The following is an 18,756-nucleotide window of genomic DNA, read 5'->3' on the forward strand; positions in this document are numbered from 1 at the left end:
AGTTTGTATATAATTAGAAAATGGCTGGGAATCTGATTAGTAAAATCTAAAATTAATTTAAAGAAAAATAATATACGAAAAGCACAATTCCATAGCACCACAGCTCAATCTGGCATGATGAGCGAATTTAGTTTCATCAACATGGCTTTTATCTTGAAAAATATAAACAATAGAATTATAATTTTATCTATCTTGCATTATTGGGTAGATTTTTAATCCCTCATAGGAAAGAAAAATGTAAAAAATGTAAGCAGTTTTAGTTGAGAACCCTAAGATAGCAGAGTTACATGTATAGATGTGTGAATAGGGCCTGAAGGTAAACTATGCAAAGAAAGAAAAAATAGTGCAAAATCTGTTCACTTTATAGAATACATGCAGGGCAATATAATTGCATTTCTTTTTTAAGCAAGCAGAAACCTGGACTATGTGTATTGTATGAATATTTCATTCCAATCCACTTAAACCAACAATTCTGCATCAATCGACTAAGAAAAGAAGGGGGAGAAAGAGGAACAAGGCTTGACAGAAGGAAAGTATTTTATTTAGATAACATTTGTCACAGATATGGTACAATATTACAAGTTTAGTATATAATACAAGAGAGACCATTACAAACTTTACACTTCATTACAAGAATCTTTGGATTTTAGCATCTTTTAAAAAGGTACAAGCAACAATATTTCTGAAAACCAGTCTCAACATTTGTTCTTTATATACAGGCTCCCAACATTTACAAAATGACAAATTAACAGAAAAGACAATTGAGAAACAGCTCCTCAAAAACAGGAAGTTAGTGTCCAGGCAATGAAATGCTTTGGGTAGCCTAGTGGGTAGAGTTGCTTGGAAGGTGAACTTGCTCTCCAAATAAAAGGTCATCTTTTTGTAGGTCTCTCAGGATACCTTAACTGAACTTTAAGTTAGATGCACAGTCATGACAGTCATGAGAGGTCCTGCGAATACTGTCATGCTGAATAGAGTTCCATGTGGCTTTTGGCCTCAGTAAAAATGTCTTTCAGATGCTGATACAAATTATTAGTTTATCCCACTTTTCTGCCCAAAAGAAAGGCATTGTGACACTGAAAAGGAATGAAGAACCGTAAAGAGATGTTGCATATGCTATGAAGAATCTTTTCTCTCGATTTTCAAGACAGATAGGATTATGCCTTAGAATCATACAGGATGTTACATTCCACTGAGTGCCAATTGTCATTATTAAACATTGCCTAGCATGTAACAGTGCCAGATCAATGGATGCAATACATTAATCGGCAGCAATCCAGATTATGAAAAATATGTGCTAATATAAAAGGAAGACTTATGTAAAAGAGAATTATATAATTTTTGCATTGATTAATTTAAATTCCAGTTTGCCTTGAAGTAAGTGACAAGCAGCCTGTTCGATAAAGATCTGATAGAGGTTTCCATTGGCACCCAGTGAACTTTGGGGCTAAATGAGAATTTGAAGTTGGATCCTAAGAATATTTAAGTGACAATTCCATACTATCTCAATATAAGATTTTTGTATATTGTCAGTTTCCAAACAGAGCCATTACCCTAGTTTCACTAGAAGAAACTGTTCCAACTGCATGGCTGACCTACTAATGTTGCTCATCACATGATATGGTCAATCTCTGCTCTGACATTTTACGACAGACTGAAATAACATAGTCTCTTTATGAAGGCTCTATGGTGCACATGCACATTTTTCAACAATTTCTAATCTTCAAATCTTTTCCACAAAGGTACAAACTTTAACAAAGGAAGATGATGGCAACCAAAACATTCAGAATGGGATACTGAACCATACACATTGAAAAAAAACGAGCTTGCTGTATGGAATCAATTGCCATGCAAAATAAGGGAAGTAGTAGGCACGTGGGAGGAGTAATGGTCAATCAGTTTTGAACTAAGGCACCATGGTGTGGCCTGGTTAAAATGAAACAGCTGTGGCTATTGGAATTACATGTCATTTCTTGCAAAGCAGTGTCACAGATGCCTGTCACAACCGTCATAATATTGTTTTGCTTAAAATTGTTGGATGCAAATCATGTGCAAAAGGAATGCAGTAGTAAATCAATTAGGTAACATTATTTGGATTTTTTTTTAATGTTTAAGACAGACTTCTTAGTTGCAGAGAAGTCTGGGATGGTGATTTTAGTAGAGCACTTCAAAAAACTTTTGCTTTAGAAGTTAATGGACGGAAACAAAATGAATATTCTTTTCTAAGTAGTACTAGCAGCACATCAACAATATTTCAAAACCCATTTGAACAAGGGTTTGTTAACACAGCTTCCTGATTACTCAAACTGGGGAAACCTCTTCAGCTTATTCCACCAGTTCCATCCCTCCTCTGTTTGCTTTAAAAAGAGAAATAGAGCTTAATTCAGAGAAAGGGAAAGAGAAGAATCTCACTATTGGTCAAGAAGGCCCTATCTTATAAAGTTCACTTTTCCAGTCCAGAAAACCAGTGGGAATCACTTTCTTGTTTCCTCTTTCTTCACTATTTTTTCAAATAATTCTTGAAAGCTAGTCTGCATTATAGATAGTGTGCCTTGATTGCTGAATAAAATACAGATTATGTTGTTGGGGGACGACGTAGTTTGTAATTCCGCACTGGAGATGGAGAGCGAGCGAGCAGGTACAAAGATTATAGTGAACCCAAATTTACAAGTATCTAAAGCAGGTTTTTTTTTTCAACCTGCATCCCATGGAAACCTAGAATTTCATGAAAACTTGATAGGGTTATGTGAGAGGCTAAGGGCAAAAAGAAAAAAAAAAGGTTCACTCGCATGCAGCCAGTTTTCTAGCACTTGATAGGGATCCTGGGATTTTTAATTTTTTTAAAAAAACAATAGGTTCTACAATGTAGACTGAAAACATTTGAAAATCACTACCCTAAACAAACTCTAAATTGTCCACAGCCTGTCAATACTTCTTGTGGGGCTAGCTCTGTTTTCCTTTAGGATAAAGTGCATGTAAATGACTTGGAAAAGGCCTGCATATCAAAAAAAAAAACAAAACCCCAAAACCGTTTCTGCTCTTTTGTCTTTTTTCTTTCTTTTTCTGGTGTATCTTTTCTGCTTTCTATTTTTATTAGTTTATGTTAATTTTTATGTTCTTTGTAAACTTTTCATAAAAAAATATTTAAAAAATTAAAATACAACAGTAGGCAGTTAATCAGAAAGTAGCCATCCAAGTTGTAATTAAGCAGGACAGTGCTTGACCATTGTTCTAGTGTTTTTCACCCACCCAATAAAACAGTCCTGAAGGAGGGCCGAAATCTAAGAGCATTATTAGCGCATTGATATTAACAAGGCTTCAATGTACTTCATCCTGCCTGGATCAGCAGGAAGATCTTAAGGTTTTTTTTTTTTTTTTTTAAAAATGATTTTTGTTTTGTTGGAACAAAAGACTGCTTCAAATTATGTAAATGTTCTACAACCATAAAATATTCCAATTCCATATACGCAAAGAAAGCAAGAAAATGACGGCTCTCTGGAAACTGCTGAGCTTTGCTGCCAATTTCCTCAATCTCCTTAGTTGCAGCTTTAATTGTAAAACAGTTTTCTTCAGTTAGAAAATCAGATTAGTACAGAAGGAAGTCATTTAAGATGTAATAGTTAGATCAATTTCCTTAAGCTCACCAGTACAAAGAGAGTCTATTAGCAGCATATGGAAGGAGGATATAAAAATATAGGTCATGAGAATTTATATGCTGCTAAGCAAGCCCTTAGATAGTCCAGCAGCATTCCTTCTCAGTGTCTGTTATCTTTTGGTGGCTAGCTACATTCGTGGAGCCAAAAGATTTTCGCTCTTATTAGCATCATTTAGATGTGACTGCCATTGCCTAATGCTCTCCATAAAATCCCTCTGCTCAATTTCCAACCATTTTACTTTGGACATTCCTGCATTCTTTCACAAGAGCATCAGAAGCCAGATTATCCAAGGCCAAATCCCTGGCCCATGTAATACAGCTTCTTGGCAATTGTTCTCCAGAGTGTTTGTTGAACAAGGACCTTTCTCAGCCCTCTGTGTAGCTGGGTTCAACCTGAAACCTACTGCAGGCAAAGCATCTGATTCACCGTGAGCCATTACCCTCATTTTAAAAATAGCTAAACCTCATTCTATCTGGGCAATAAAGCTAATTTTATTTCCCTGTTGGGACTTTTCCAAAAGAGATTTTCAAGCCATTGAGAAGCCATCTCTGGCTGAAAGTTATGCAGATAAGCTCCAATTGCACCCATGAAAATTACACACACCATTCAAGTTGTAACCTCAAAATCCTGCAGACATTTATAACATATATTCATTTTGAATTCACCCCCTCTTCTTCCATAGGAAGAAGACAATGTGAGTATATGGAAAGAAGCAGATTATCCTGTTCTATGTGTGTTTCTGTGCAATGGTAGTTATTGGGTTGATTGTAAGTCGCAAGGGATTCCCTATACTTCTTTTTAAAAAGAAAATAAATAACAAATAAATATACAGCTCTAGCAACATGGACAAGGATAGTTTACCCAGGTTTATGACTGGGGAAAATCCAGATCATAAGGAAGGCCCACCCTACGTCTAGGGTTTTGAATTCCCTCTTTGCATTATGTTACTTAAAACAAAGGCAAAGAAGGCCACATGCTGAGGTTTACTTTATAAATACAACAGCACTGAAGGGAATGCTGAAAATAATAATAGTAACAATACCTTTAACAACATGAAACGACAACATCTGCCCACCCTAGGTCCTTGGGAAGGACATGATAGGTTGATAAAAAAGCCAAATCCAATCTAAAAATCTGGCTGACTCTGCAACCAACCATAGCAATAAACCACTAGAAGAGAAAAAAGCAAAGCCTTCTCCTGGAAAAGGTCAGATATATTAGACTGTAATCACAGGTTGGATTAAGAATTAAGAAAAGCAACATGGATGTAGCCTAGTCCCCAACTGTCATTCCAGTAGAGTGAGGGGTAATATTTTTCCACTGAAATCAACAAAAACAGTTTAAAGATCATAAATGAAGTCTTAAAGACAGGCACTTTTTCCAATAGGCTGTGATCTGCCAAATTCTGATTCTAATTGGTTTGCTGTGGTTTAATGGTGAACCTTGGAATGACAACATTTTGATAGTAAGCAGCACTTGGCAGTCTTTCTAGAAAATAAGCCCTGCCAACATCTCTTACAGATGGTTTCCTTTGAATGGCTGGGGAATGAAAGGAGAGATTTGGAAAACTACACTGGGAAAGGTCACCATTTGCACCAAGAGTCTCATGTTATTCCATCATGACAAAGGTCAACAAATTTCAGTAAAAAAAATTAAGAATACACATATATTCTGACACACATCAACCATCTTCTCCTAACTGGCTTAGTAGTGCAAAGAATGGCAAGGAAGGAAGGAAGGAAGGAAGGAAGGAAGGAAGGAAGGAAGGAAGGAAGGAAGGAAGGAAGGAAGGAAGGAAGGAAGGAAGGAAGGAAGGAAGGATCAACTTCACACAGTAGTGTTGCGAGCCAGGCAGACATGCCCATCGGGTGATGCTCTCAAGTAGCCCATGATTTCCTGTTTTCTGTATTCTTTTTACTTTTCTCAGTCCTTGGAAGTGATCCTCCTTCTGTCTTGGCTAAAGCAGTCAAAGAAGCCAAATTGGAGGCAGAGCCTGAGAATGTACCGCTCCGCCGATGCTCAGTTCCGGTCCCAGTTGTGCCCTGCAATTTCATTCCAGCACTCCGGCGCCTTGCAGAACCTGTAGCTCTTTTGACTCGACTTGGCTTCACAAGGAGCCCATATCCTGGATTGCATTTGAAGTACTGCCGGCCTCCAATTGAGCCATCATTTTTACCTTTGAGATAAAAGATTTTCTTTGAAAAGGGTTGTTTCATGAAGTCATAAAATAAATGCATTTGGCTAAGGATACTGCCCTGTGGATGCTGGGTAATGGGTAGTTCAATAAAATGTGTTGTCTGATGACATAGCACCCCATGGCAGTATCTGGCTACATCACACATAGAAGACCTTCCTAGTGAATCTGTGTATTACTTTCTCTACCACCAATGACACTTCTTGGGTTCCATAAAAATTACATAGGAAAGTAAGCCTCTCCTTCCTGCTAACTGAGATGGAAGTTGCATAAATTAATTCAGAGAACTGCTACTGTCCTAAAACAAATATGTGGCATATTCTCAACATGTTGCGTATTCAGCATTTATTATCAAGACTTTCATCTTTATATGGAAGCTCAGAAGCCCCTGTCCTTTGGATTATCCTCCCCCAAAAGGCAATGCAGGCCCCCACTCTCCTGGTCTTTGGGAGGAGTTTGAAGACTCATATGGGGCTAGCAGAGAACTATGCAACCTTGGGTTTAGTTAGTGCCCCGAAGGCCCTCCTCCCCTTTAACTTTAATTATTCTATCCTTGACTTTCTTTTACTGATATAATATTTTATATGACTTTTCTGGTTTTAATTGTACACTACCTAGAGTTACTTTATTTATCTTAAACCTAATAAATAAATAAATGAATCATATGTTTTCAATCTTTCTTTACAAATTTAACATACAAAGTTAACCCTGATGGAATTGCTCTTTCACAATCAGAACTTCTGGTCATATGCCCACTTCTCTTAGCCTCTTCTGGCTACTATCACTAATTCATCAGGCACTTACCACAACTGCAATCTTTGTTGTAAACTGAACCAGGCAAAGTGAACCCATCCATAATATTGTGGATGTAAAATGTGGGTTCTGCCACTAAGTAACAAAATGCTTTACAATCAAGCCATATTTCCATGTGTGCTCTGGATGAGTTACCCTATTTCCAATCACTCTTGTTGAAAGAACTGCATCTGAATGCAGGCCCATTCCTTTTCTCACTATAGACCGTTTCATGGGATAACGAACCTATCCAAGTAGATGGTGGCAGAATTTCAAACAATACTGGACATTAAGGAGAAAGGCTCACCATACTGGTGACTTTTCCCACCTGCACTGCTCTACCTGTCTTAAGAAAAAATTTTATGCGTGGCTGACTTAAACTAGGGAACAGTGAAAGAAACTAGACAGACTTCAATAAGAGATAAAGGCCTGAGGGAATCACATGTGGATTGAGGGAAACAAAAACAACTATCAAAGCCAGTCACAAACATTTCCTATACACCTTACAACATTTCTCAACAATTACCTGATGGCAAATCCAACTCGACTCCAACCCAGGTTCCGTCCTGGAAATCTGTTGGACCAACATATCTCACGGTGCCCATTTTATTTGTGCCAACAGTTACATATTCACCTTCTTTCAGCCAATCTGGGATTTCATTGGCTTCTTCTGAGTCAGATACTGCTGCATCCAATTTCTCTTCAGAACCAGCATCTATGCTGTTGTTCTGGTCTGAGTCTTCTGAATTCTGTCTGCTCTTTTCTTCCTCTGAACACAAAGAAGCTCCTGAATCACCACTCAACATACTGGAGAAAGACTTGAGTTCTGATGTTCGTACTCTTTGGATTTTGAATGGAGAAGTTGTAGTGCTGGACTGAGAAGACAGGTCAACTGTAGCCTGAGACTTTGAAGGTCCTGTTTTATAAATGGGAGCCTTCTTTGTGACAGAAAGAGGGTTCTCCGATGGTAATAAGATGGTTGTCTGTGTCAATTGTATTTGTTTCTTATTAGAATAGCAATTTGTATCCTCAGTAACTAGGGAGATAGAAACCTGATCTTCATTTAGAGCAATGGCAGAATCTACAGGTCTTGATTTTAAGTTGCCATTATGGCTCACTTTGTCATTGTCCTTGTCAATTTGATCATCTTTAAGGCCAGGGAGAACTGGATCCCTCGTTGAAAGAGAATGGCAACACTGAGAAGCTAAATCAGAACATGATTTTATAGGACCATCTGTTGAAGAAACTACCTTAGGAGTTGTTGAAGTTGGGGGGACATCGTTTGTGATGGAGGTCTGACTACTGGGTTGAAGATGGGGGTCATTTCCTGATACAAGAGCTTCAGAAAGGGTTGCTGTAGAAACACTGTGTGAGAAGTATCCACTAGAAGTTTCACTCAAGGGACTTGGTGGACCCTCCTGAGAATCCTGTGCTTGGATGTCCACTGTGGACTGCTGTAAAGGCACTTTGGTTGATCTTTCAAGGTTCTTCTCCAACTCTGTCAACTGCAAAGCCACCTCAGAAGGTCCTTTGCTTCCTTGTCCTTGGGTAAGCTAAAGCAGAAAAGGGTCAGAGATTGTCAAAGTTACATTTTGGAAAACATAAAACAATACAATAAAGATAAACTGGACATTTGTTTCTTTCTAATTCATCTTCTGTTACCATATCTGGAGAGGCTTGCAACATTTTGATTTATATTTTAAAGGAAGTTGAAGATGAAAGATGGATTTGTATAAGGGCAAACAAGAACAGCCTTCCAAGATCCATCTGCTTTTTATTCCATTTCTAACAATGCTTAGTCAGAGGTGTCCATTGATGCCCAGCATCTAGGATTCTAAGATAGTTTCTGTAATTTAAAGAAACAAAGAAAGCATATTCTTCTCCCTGTACTTCCTTGTGCTGTTGGTTTTTTTTCCAGGAAGCATATATGCCCCCCCACTGTGTAATAGTATGTTGGAGACTGGGCAAAGTGACACTGCCAAGTGACTGGCCGAGTAACATAGCCTGTGGCTAGAAAGTGGGTCCACAACAGGAGAGTTTCTCTAGCTGTTAAGGAGCTTGGGTGGGGGGAGAATTCTATTTTCATTTTAATGTAGCTTTACAATAAAATAAAATTAGCTGATCTGGTCATGTTTCCTGTCTAGTCTATCTCATAAGGCTAGCATATTGTCTGCAATTGCTACTGAATGTATAGTAGATGGACAAGGAGAAGGAAGTCCCAGCATATCATGCAGGAATTCTTATACATACAACTCAAAGGTCTTGCGTTCATTAATACCAAGTGTCCATAAGTTCCTTCCCCCATCCCAATAAAGAAAGCTTCACTCAAAATGTGAGAATTCTCATACTCTGAAGAGGGCATGATTTGGAATAAAGGACATTCAAAATTAACAATTTAGGATACACTGATATCCAAAATAGATAAATGTATCAGCTTGTGGAATTGCATACTTTAGTTAATGGCTCATTTATTGTTTTATTTTATGCATTTTATAACTTGTAACCCACTTTGAGTTCCTTAGGGTGGTGGGGAAGATAAAAATATGTTAATAAATAAGTACTAGAAATAAATAGTATGAATAACACTTACTAATGAGTGTATGGCTTATTTCTATGCTAGACTATTAACAGGTTCAAAGGTGGCAGTCTAGCTAATAGGCTGAAGGTCTAGTAGGATTAATATATAAATGCATATAGCATATGAAATGTGACTCCTATTATTTACTAAAAGATCATTTATATTACAGAAAGATATGTTTGCTGTTTGAAAGAGGCAATTTATGTGAAGTGGGGAAACAAGCCAGATTTATAAGTCTCTCCCTGTTATTTGGCTTAACTCACAGAAGATATAAATCATCATTTCTAAGTCAAGTATCATCTTGTGTAACTCCATATGCCAAGGATGGCTTCCTTCCCAAAGTGTTAACCGCAATACCACAAATACACAACTTCCAGAATTAATGACCCTTTCTATGCTTAACAGTTCATAATATGCATATGATATATATACCCACACATACATACCCACACAATATAATAAATATGAAGTAGACCAGCCAATTTTGAAAAAAAAAACCCCATGGGCTTTTGCCAGCCCATGCCTTCAGCAAACTCTTGAGATTATGAGATATTTTTTTTAATGTCTCCTGGTAAACTTTGATGCATGTCTATTCTCTATTCCGATCAGCAACCTTAGATCTTTGATTTAAGGCCACATGGAAAGGAGTATTTCTGCAGAAGCAGATAGGCAACCCTTAAAAGAGAACCTTGGAGGATAGAAAGAAAGAATTAACTATAGTGTACTAGAAGCAACTGAAGCAAGTAAATAGACTCCAAGATGATATTTGCAAAGGAAGAATCATAACAAAAATTGTGAATCACCTGATATTATGCAGAGTAAAATGTGCTATTATCTGAGATAAGGAGATACAGCCACCAAACCTGGTTTCCTTTTTCTTACTCCGTTGCATACCTACAACTGCTTACTTGGCATTGTAATGCAGTTGTGCACTTGCTGGCTTCTAGACACACACTAGTGGTGACATTACAACAAGAGGATAGTGATAATTCAGCAAGATTTAGATATTTCTTTCTGTGAAAACTAAGCAGTTAGAATGGCTGGCTCATGCAGAATCAAGGCATAAACTGGAATTTCCATTTCTGATACTGAAAGTTTAATATGCATGGGGGCTTAGTAAGGGTAATTCATAGACAAATGTCTCCAATCTGCACCATCAGCATATAAATAACCATAAAAGCTTTCTGCATGTTTTGGAGAACTCAGTTCTTTACTGATTTTAATAGTAGTTTTGTTATTACTGTTGCCTCCCATTTCCATGTAACGATAATGTAGTCATTCAGCACCATGGACAGTTCAAAAGGACCCACCTGTTGGGCTTTTGCAGGATTGGCATCAATCTTGGCAGGCTGAACCATAATTCGTGGGACTGGCTGCAATAAGAAAAGACATTCCTTTTGTATTAATCTCTGAATGACTGAAAAATTACTCAAACAACAGTAGAAAGTTATTTATTTCACAGGCATCATAGTTTTGGCACAATGACACCTGATTGCCCAGTTCCCTTATAATGCTAAATTGAGCTTATTTGAAGTAAATTCTTTTATGACTTTATGTGCAAATTAAGCTGTTACGATTTGCTCAATATCAGAGTTAAAAACCTGAGCCTAATGAGAACACAGTATTTCCCAATTATTTCAGACTATACTTATTGTAGCTATTGCTAGTAACAATAATACTGAAGGGTAATACTCCCCTATGCCTCCCCCATAAGCACCTTTCCAATTATTCTCAGTCTCTGTTTGCCTGAGTTGAAAAGACTGGACATTTAGTGTAGTTTCATTTTTTGAACTGAGAATTCTTGTTACTACTTGTTCTCCATTTAGATTACATATAGATTCTGCTATTTCTATGCTGTGAACTGTCAGGTAACATGTAAGTTAAATAAAATAAATAAATGAACAATTAAATTAGATAAAAAGTTCCAAAGCAGTATGAAAGTCGTTAGACTTTTATGTTTCCTTGTAACATAAAATTCAGTAATATACTAGCAAAGTTTTAGGAAATATTTTATTAAACAGCGGGATGAAAAGATAACAAAGCATATGCCCATCAAACACTCCTCTGAAAATCTCTCCAAGACTGCAATGCTTTTGTGTCAAATCCAATTTTTTCCTGTGAGGGAGAGTGAGACCCTCACACTTCATCATGCTTGCCATTTTTTAATCTTTATTTTTTACATTCTACTGATTTTATTATATCTTTATTATATCTTTATTATGAGCCATCCAGAGTCACTGAGAGTTGGGTGACATACAAGTTTACTGCATCATCATCATCATCATCATCATCATCTCCCCCTGCTCCAATTAAAGGTAGAGGTGAACTCTGGAACATTGATGGAGGCAAACTATTTTAATTCCCACACTTAAAACCATGTTACAATTTTGAAAAATAACATTCAGCCATTTGGGGACCACATTTTGAGCCATTTCACAGGTTTGTGCTTTTAAAGGATGAAAAGGGAGTAGTTTAGTTGCCCAAGTCCCCCTGTTACATTTTTACCTCTAACTTCTGCCAAAAGCAAAAGAGGGCTGAAGTCCCAATTTCTTGTAACACTCCAAAAGGCCAGAATACAAATTGGCACCTGTGAATTCTCAAAATGCTGCCTGCTTCTATACCAGGAGATTCATCACTGCAATAATCAGATTGCCCTGCCTTCAGATTTTGTGCTTCTTTTGCTGAAGACTTTCTAATACACGCTGCAGTAGATTCTCAAGAATGGACAGCTGCTGGTTGGTTATGACAAGCCTGAAAATTTTGATTTTTACAATCAGGCTTTGGTAGGATCCTCAACAGTCTTTTTAGGACTTGAACTGTTTTCTGATGGCCAGTTTATGTACTCAGCACATTCAATTATTTTCTTTCTCTACCATCCTTGCCATCTAAAATATTCTTTGCATGTAGACAACAGGTAAGTCAAGTAAAGTCTATAGTCTAACATGGCTTCCTGAAAGCTATTATTCCACACACAGAGATGATTTCTTTTTACCCACGACCACCATCATCCACAAAATTTTTTATACATAACTTTTTTGGGATTGGGGCTGATCCTAGAGACCAGATTAGAGAAAGAGATTCCACAGGAAATGCTGTTATCATCATGATCATCATCAACTTATGGTGATTGAATACAACTCTATTACAGACTCAAGGAAAGCCAACAGAATGCCCTCCATTCCACCAGCAGCACTATTTAAACTTATTGATAACACTTAAGCACCCAGCACTTTCATCTAATGTGATTTATGGAAACATCAGTTCCAGCAACAATAGTAAAATTTATGATGAGCACTTAGTGCATTTGGGTATTGCCAAGTAGAAAATGCACTTCTATTTTTAAGCCATGATTCTATTTCCCATCCCTCAGCTTCACTCCGATAATCCTCACAAGATAAGGTGGTAAAGAAAATGCTGGTGATCGTGGTAGAAATGGGAATTTGCAACTATGAGGTAAGGAGAGTATTTATATCTGGATGCTTAGGAATCTTCGGTGGACATACATTAGGAAGCCCTATTCTCAATTTGGTTTGGAAAATGAATAAAACCATGAATTGTTCAGAAGCAAACTAGCACCTGAGAATGAACTTCCAAGTCCAGAATTTTATTTCTGAGAAAATTATTATACATGTTATTGCTTTCTCATCTAAAGCTAACCTTCTAAAATCCCAAGGGACCACACTGACTTGGAATTGGGGAATTGTCTGGCTGACACCTGCTCAGAATAAATTGAGTTACAGTCATATTCAGAGTGAAGGATGGATAAAGGCTAGTCATTAATGGTCTTATACCACCTTCTAAATTTAAGTGTCTTCTTCTTGCCAGATGCTCTGAAAAAAAGGTTTGTTATTTTACTGTTTAAGATGCCTAATTCAGGTGAAAATGAAGGGAACAAGAAATACTCAACATATGATCTAAGTGTTTTTAAAATAGACATACTTTATATTTGCTATGCATGAACTGTCCCTTATGGATCTTGCACATGCTGTTCCTCATTTGGATTTATGGATCTGAAACTTTAAAATGTAGATACTAAAAGGCCTTAGTTGATAAATATGTATTCATATAGCCCTACTAGGTAGATCAGACTAGAAACTCTACAGGAAGACCAGAACTACATTTTACTGAAATTGTCAATAATAATTGAATCTTGTAAGTCTGATGGTATCCTACTTCTTCTCCTATTTCTTACACTCCAGTGAATCAGGGAGGTATTTGCATTGTCTCCCTAGAATAGAATAGAATAGAATAGAATAGAATAGAATAGAATAGAATAGAATAGAATAGAATAGAATAGAATAGAATAGAATAGAATAGAAGAATTGGAAGGGACCTTGGAGATCTTCTAGTTCAACCCCCTGCTTAAGTAGGAAACCCTATACCAATTCAGACAAATGGTTGTCCAATCTCTTCTTAAAAACTTCCAAAGTTGGAGCATTCACAACTTCTGAAGGCAAGTTGTTCCATGGATTAATTGTTCTAGCTGTCAGGAAATTTATTCTTAGTTCTAGGTTGCTTCTCTCCTTGATTAGTCTCCATCCATTGCTTCTTGTCCTGCCCCCAAGTGCTTTGGAGAATAGCTTGACTCCCTCTTCTTTGTGGCAACCCTTGAGATATTGGAACACTGCTATCATATCACCCCTAGTCGTTCTCTTCATTAAACTAGACATATCCAATTCCAGCAACTGTTCTTTATATGTTTTAGCCTCCAGTCCCCTGATCATTTTTGTTACTCTTCTCTGCAATCTTTCTAGCATCTCAACATCTTTTTTACATCATGGTGACCAAAATTGGATGCAATATTCCATGTGTGGCCTTAACAAGGCATTATAAAGTGGTATTAACACTTCACGTGATCTTGATTCTATCCCTCTGTTAATGCAACCTAGAATTGTGTTGGCTTTTTTGGCAGCTGCAGCACACTGCTGACTCATATTTAAATGACTGTCCACTAGGACTCCAAGACTTAAAAAAAAATCAAGAACATGGGGGTGTAACTTCAAACTGACAGCAGGGAAGTTCAAAAGTAATGTTAGAAAGTACTGGAAACTTGGAACCAACTTCCAGTGGAGAAAGTGGATCAATAATCAGCAACTGAATTTAAACATACTTGGGATAAACACATGCCCATCATTCAATAAAAAGTAAAATTAAAATTAAAAACAATAAATACATACTGTAAATTAAAAACAAAAAACCCTCGAAGGGCAGACCACTCGATCTTTTTCTGCTGTCACTTTTTAAAATTTCTATCTTTGACTAGATAGTAGTTTTTGAATATTTATTTCAAGATCACCTCCCTTACTCTTTATTTAGCAAATTTTCTGAAAGTTTAATTGCAAGTTATTGAAAATCTATGAGGAATCAAAACAGGAGTTGAAATGTGTTACACTTTAAAAAGACCATTTTTTTCTTTTCAAAAGAAATTTAAGGAATGAATATTGCCTATGAATGCTTCAATTTTGTTAACAAATATGAAAAACAGAAGTAGATATTTTTTTGCTATCCAAGAGCCACATTTAATACTTTTACAGAAGATGGGCCCACAAAGAGGATGGGACCACATCATAGGCATTCAGATGGAGAAAATTTGGGGTTACTTTTTAGAACTATGACTGCTTGCTTTATAGATTACGTTTTTGTTTTTATGACTTCCACATTCAAATGGCAAGCAAATGTGCTTCCAGTTTTTGGGAATCATGTTTCAAGCTGGCTTCAGGAATTGCAAACAGATGAGCTGAAGCTCGTGTTCCTTATCACTTCTGTTAATGAAAGTATTAATACTAAAGTAGCTATTGACTAAGCCTGTGAAAAGGTGACATAACATTTAATATACTTATCCATTTCCCCCAATTTTCTATAAAAAAATATGAACTATTTGCTTGAGAACTGAAGACCATTTTTGTGATGCTCTTCTGCATTACTATTTCCTGAAAGTTAGCTCAGAATTGGCGCTTGACTGCTACTAAAGAGCTGGGGCTCTAAATTGTCCTAATTAATTTTCTTTCAGCTTTCTAAAATAGCTACTGTAAATGCTGGTTTGGCAACTCTAATAGCTACTTTTAATGTTTGCAAGTGTAATACAATTAAAGATTATACTGAAATCTCACTATTTTGAACTTCTCTTTCTTTCTCTTACAAAGGTGAGACACAAACGGAATAAACATACATATTTATGTTTAAGCTCACTGCAATTTCAAGTTTGCCTTTTACTATACTGAAGCTTAGGAGCAAACCCAACATGAAAAATGAGTCCATCTAAAACATTTGTACAAACAAAAGCAAACAAAACGTGTGTAACAGAAATGTCAGCTAAGTCACTTGAATGCCTCAGGAACTTGCTGGGGACATTCAAAAGGCCAGTGTTAATCACATTATTCCCTTCTTAAAAAGCCCAGCTACTCTTTCTGTGGGATGTTTTGTAGCTTGTCAGTAACTTTTTATAGATGGCTCTATTCCAAGTTAGATGTTTACTATTCTAAAGATGCTGATAATCTTTCAGCAGCTTTTAAATATTTAGATATGGAACCATATCTTAGTTTTCTTCTGATGACTTCTTTCTCTTATACTTCTCCTATGGTAGAGATCCAAAAAGATCCTTATATGTTTTGATCAGTGAATGGAATCAGACTGAAACTATTCAGTGCATAGTTTGTGATTCTGAACTAGGTTTTCTAAAATGATGCTTTTCAGATGTGTTAAGTTTACAATTCTCAAAACACAACAGTAGCATCATAAGATCCAGAAGGGCACCAGGATGGAGAAGCCAAAAAACCTCACGAAACTGTAGCACCAACTACAATCTATTGAGTCATTTGCAACCAGTCTTGATGAATTACATTGTTTTTTTGCTTCCCAAATTGTACATTATGCTGAAATGTACACATGGAGTATGACATGGTAAGTTAAAAAAACAACAACACTGTAGTTGAACAATCTTTTGCTAACCTCAGGAATCCATTCTAAAGTTGTTCATTGGTGAACAGTTTCATTTTTATTCTTGCTTGCAACCCTCTAAATAGGATGCTCTTGTACCTGCTGCGCAAGGAGAGACATCTGTCTGCCCTTTTTTTCATCTCTAACAGGAAACAGAGATTTCAGCAGCTTTGGCATCTGAGGCACGAAGGACTTCACAGGATTCAGGTAAGAGGCAGCCAGGCTACTGAGTCCTGAACAGACAAATAAACAAACTAATTCACAATGCTGCTACTTGTCTCTTGAACATCCACAATATTATTGAAGTCTACTTTGAACTATTTCTAAACGTATGGGTTGGCTTTGCTTAATGTTGAATTTGGCTGCCAAGAAACAACCAAACAATTTCCTTCCATTGTTTTGGTGGGAAAAGAAATAAATTCTGTGCAAGTCTTTCTGCCAAAGGGAACCCTGGCCTTGCTCATGACATTAAATCATGACTGTCTATCCAATGTGGTGCTCATTCACCAAAGAAATTAAAAGAAAGTTTCAAAAGAAAATTATTTGCCAAAATTATTTGTCAAAATTTTTGCCCAAAAAGAATCTTATACTCCTATATAAAACCAGGGAAGGGAGGAGGAATCTACAGCTGCAATTGTTAGTTCACATCACTGATTTGCCCTGAAGCTTTTACCTTGGTCTGTAGTGCCATTTTGCTGAGTTGAATCATGGAGACTTGCACTGGACCTGGACTCTGTTGAAATCTGAGAAATATCTTGCTGGCTTTCCCATCGACTCTGGAATTATTAAAAAAATATATATTTGTACAATGATCACATTGAAAATAACCACTCAAAGAGTTTAAAAAATGCTGAAACATACAATGAAACAAGAACAGAAACCTATTGATATCTCATGCTGCAGAGGAAAGGTACAGGCCCTCCTTTTGCTTTTCTGAACATAGGTTAAGATCTAAAATGCCCTGTTGTAAACTGTAGCCAAATCTAAACAGATCTTGGTCTGATCAGGGCCTGAATGGAAGACATCCATTCAGGCAATATTATTTACAGAACATTAAGTTTAACTAAGTGAATGTAATAATTAAGTATGTATATCAGCTTTCCCCGTTGTGGCACCCCCCATGGACCTTGCATCAACCTTTCAGAATTTTCAGCTACCATCATGTTGGCTAGGGAATTCTGGGCATTGATATTTACATATCCAGAGGAAGCATAACTTCAGAAAGATTAGTAAAGTTAATTGTGCTATACTTCTTCCTATGTTGTGTTCTCTAAAAGAACAGACTTATATCAAAAGTTCTTAGAACTTTCTGTCCTGAGAGAAGTATAGTTTCTTGTCATTTAATATTCTGATGGAGATGTACTATTCAGACTGAGGATAAACAGTGCAATGAGGTTGAACATCTAATACTCTCTGGAGCCGTGTGTCAGAACTAAAATTCAGGGCATGTTTAATAGAGAGACTGAACTTACATACTAGCCACTAATAGAACCTCTGGCCCTTCATTATTAATTTATGGTTGTTGGCATAGAATGGGCACTCCAAAGCAGCATTTAATAAGACAGCCTCTGTCTGTACAATAGCAATCAATGGAAAAAGCGTCTGTAACAGTTGGCATACCTGCACTAGAATGCTAAAGGAGTTACTGAGTTGGCAAGCATTCATTCTGAAAAAAGGACAGAGTTATCTTTTTTCAGTGTAATCTTATTTGTTGTTGTTGTTAATTGCGAAGTCGTGTCTGACCCATTGCGACCCCATGGACAATGTTCCTCCAGGTCTTCCTGTCCTCTACCATCTTCTAATCTTATAGGCTATCTCAAAGTCTATGGAAAGTCTGTCGGATGTAATTTAACAACCACTAGATAATGAAACCTAGACAACAGTTGTGGCTTTTGCAAGTGAATCACCCAAAAGAAAGAGGAAAAGTACAATGCAAGAAATTTCTACCTACTTCACAGTGGCAACCAACTGAAATTATTTTATTGCAATGCAGCCACAAGATTCTACTATGAATGAAGTTGTTTGTTCAAGAAGTAGTGGGTACCAAGAACAACACTTGATATCTGAACAACCCACTTTCAGTTAGTTCTTAGAGAAGTCCATGCTCTTTCTGATTCAACCTGCCTAGGTTTCCCCCCCATGCTCTCTTCTTTTGAAATAGATAAAAGAGAAAGAAGGATGGCTATGTTTTATACAAGAAGCTTGTAACAAGGAAAGAACTTATTCATTGCTTGTCTGGAGAAATGTTTGCCAAATGACTGGGCACCAAGGTCAGACTTCATTAAACTAATTCTCATCAGTCCATTTAAGAACATCATGCTCTCTGTCTCACATTGGGACAAAGTCATTACAGAGGTACCTTGGCATCTTCCAAATAAGCCTTATAATTCTCTGTCTTCTTCCTACAAAAGCCCCACCATCTGTCATTCATCCCTTTTATAGAACTGCCTCATTATGCAACTCAGAGCAGATTTCCTACATGGTCCATCCACCACTCTCAAATTTGGATAATATGGGAAACAGGATGCTTCTTTAACTGGATCCTGCCTGCTCCAGCAGAGAAACTGGTATACAGGGATCCCTAATCTGGAAAAAAAATG

At 37.0% G+C, this 18,756-nt stretch overlaps 1 protein-coding gene across 5 annotated transcripts in view; it reads right to left on the bottom strand.

Moving 5' to 3' along the window:
* Positions 1 to 519: 519 nt before the first annotated feature.
* Positions 520 to 18,756, bottom strand: part of KIF13B (kinesin family member 13B) — a 144,496-nt gene continuing 126,259 nt past the window's right edge. For 4 of the 5 annotated variants that reach the window (XM_039351970.1, XM_039351968.1, XM_039351969.1 and 1 more), the window contains 5 exons: positions 16,830 to 16,932; positions 16,256 to 16,389; positions 10,531 to 10,593; positions 7,169 to 8,195; positions 520 to 5,832 (listed from right to left, as the gene is read on the bottom strand). In XM_039351970.1, coding sequence (XP_039207904.1) covers positions 5,534 to 5,832; positions 7,169 to 8,195; positions 10,531 to 10,593; positions 16,256 to 16,389; positions 16,830 to 16,932 — 1,626 coding nt within the window. In that variant the 3' untranslated portion in view covers positions 520 to 5,533. Of the gene's footprint in view, positions 5,833 to 7,168; positions 8,196 to 10,530; positions 10,594 to 16,168; positions 16,390 to 16,829; positions 16,933 to 18,756 lie in introns of those variants that run through there. The other variant, XR_005557764.1, reaches the window with a different exon arrangement.

Source organism: Crotalus tigris, unplaced genomic scaffold (genome assembly GCF_016545835.1).
Source record: "Crotalus tigris isolate CLP2741 ecotype Arizona unplaced genomic scaffold, ASM1654583v1 scf7180000018388.308857, whole genome shotgun sequence".
NCBI lineage: Eukaryota > Metazoa > Chordata > Lepidosauria > Squamata > Viperidae > Crotalus > Crotalus tigris.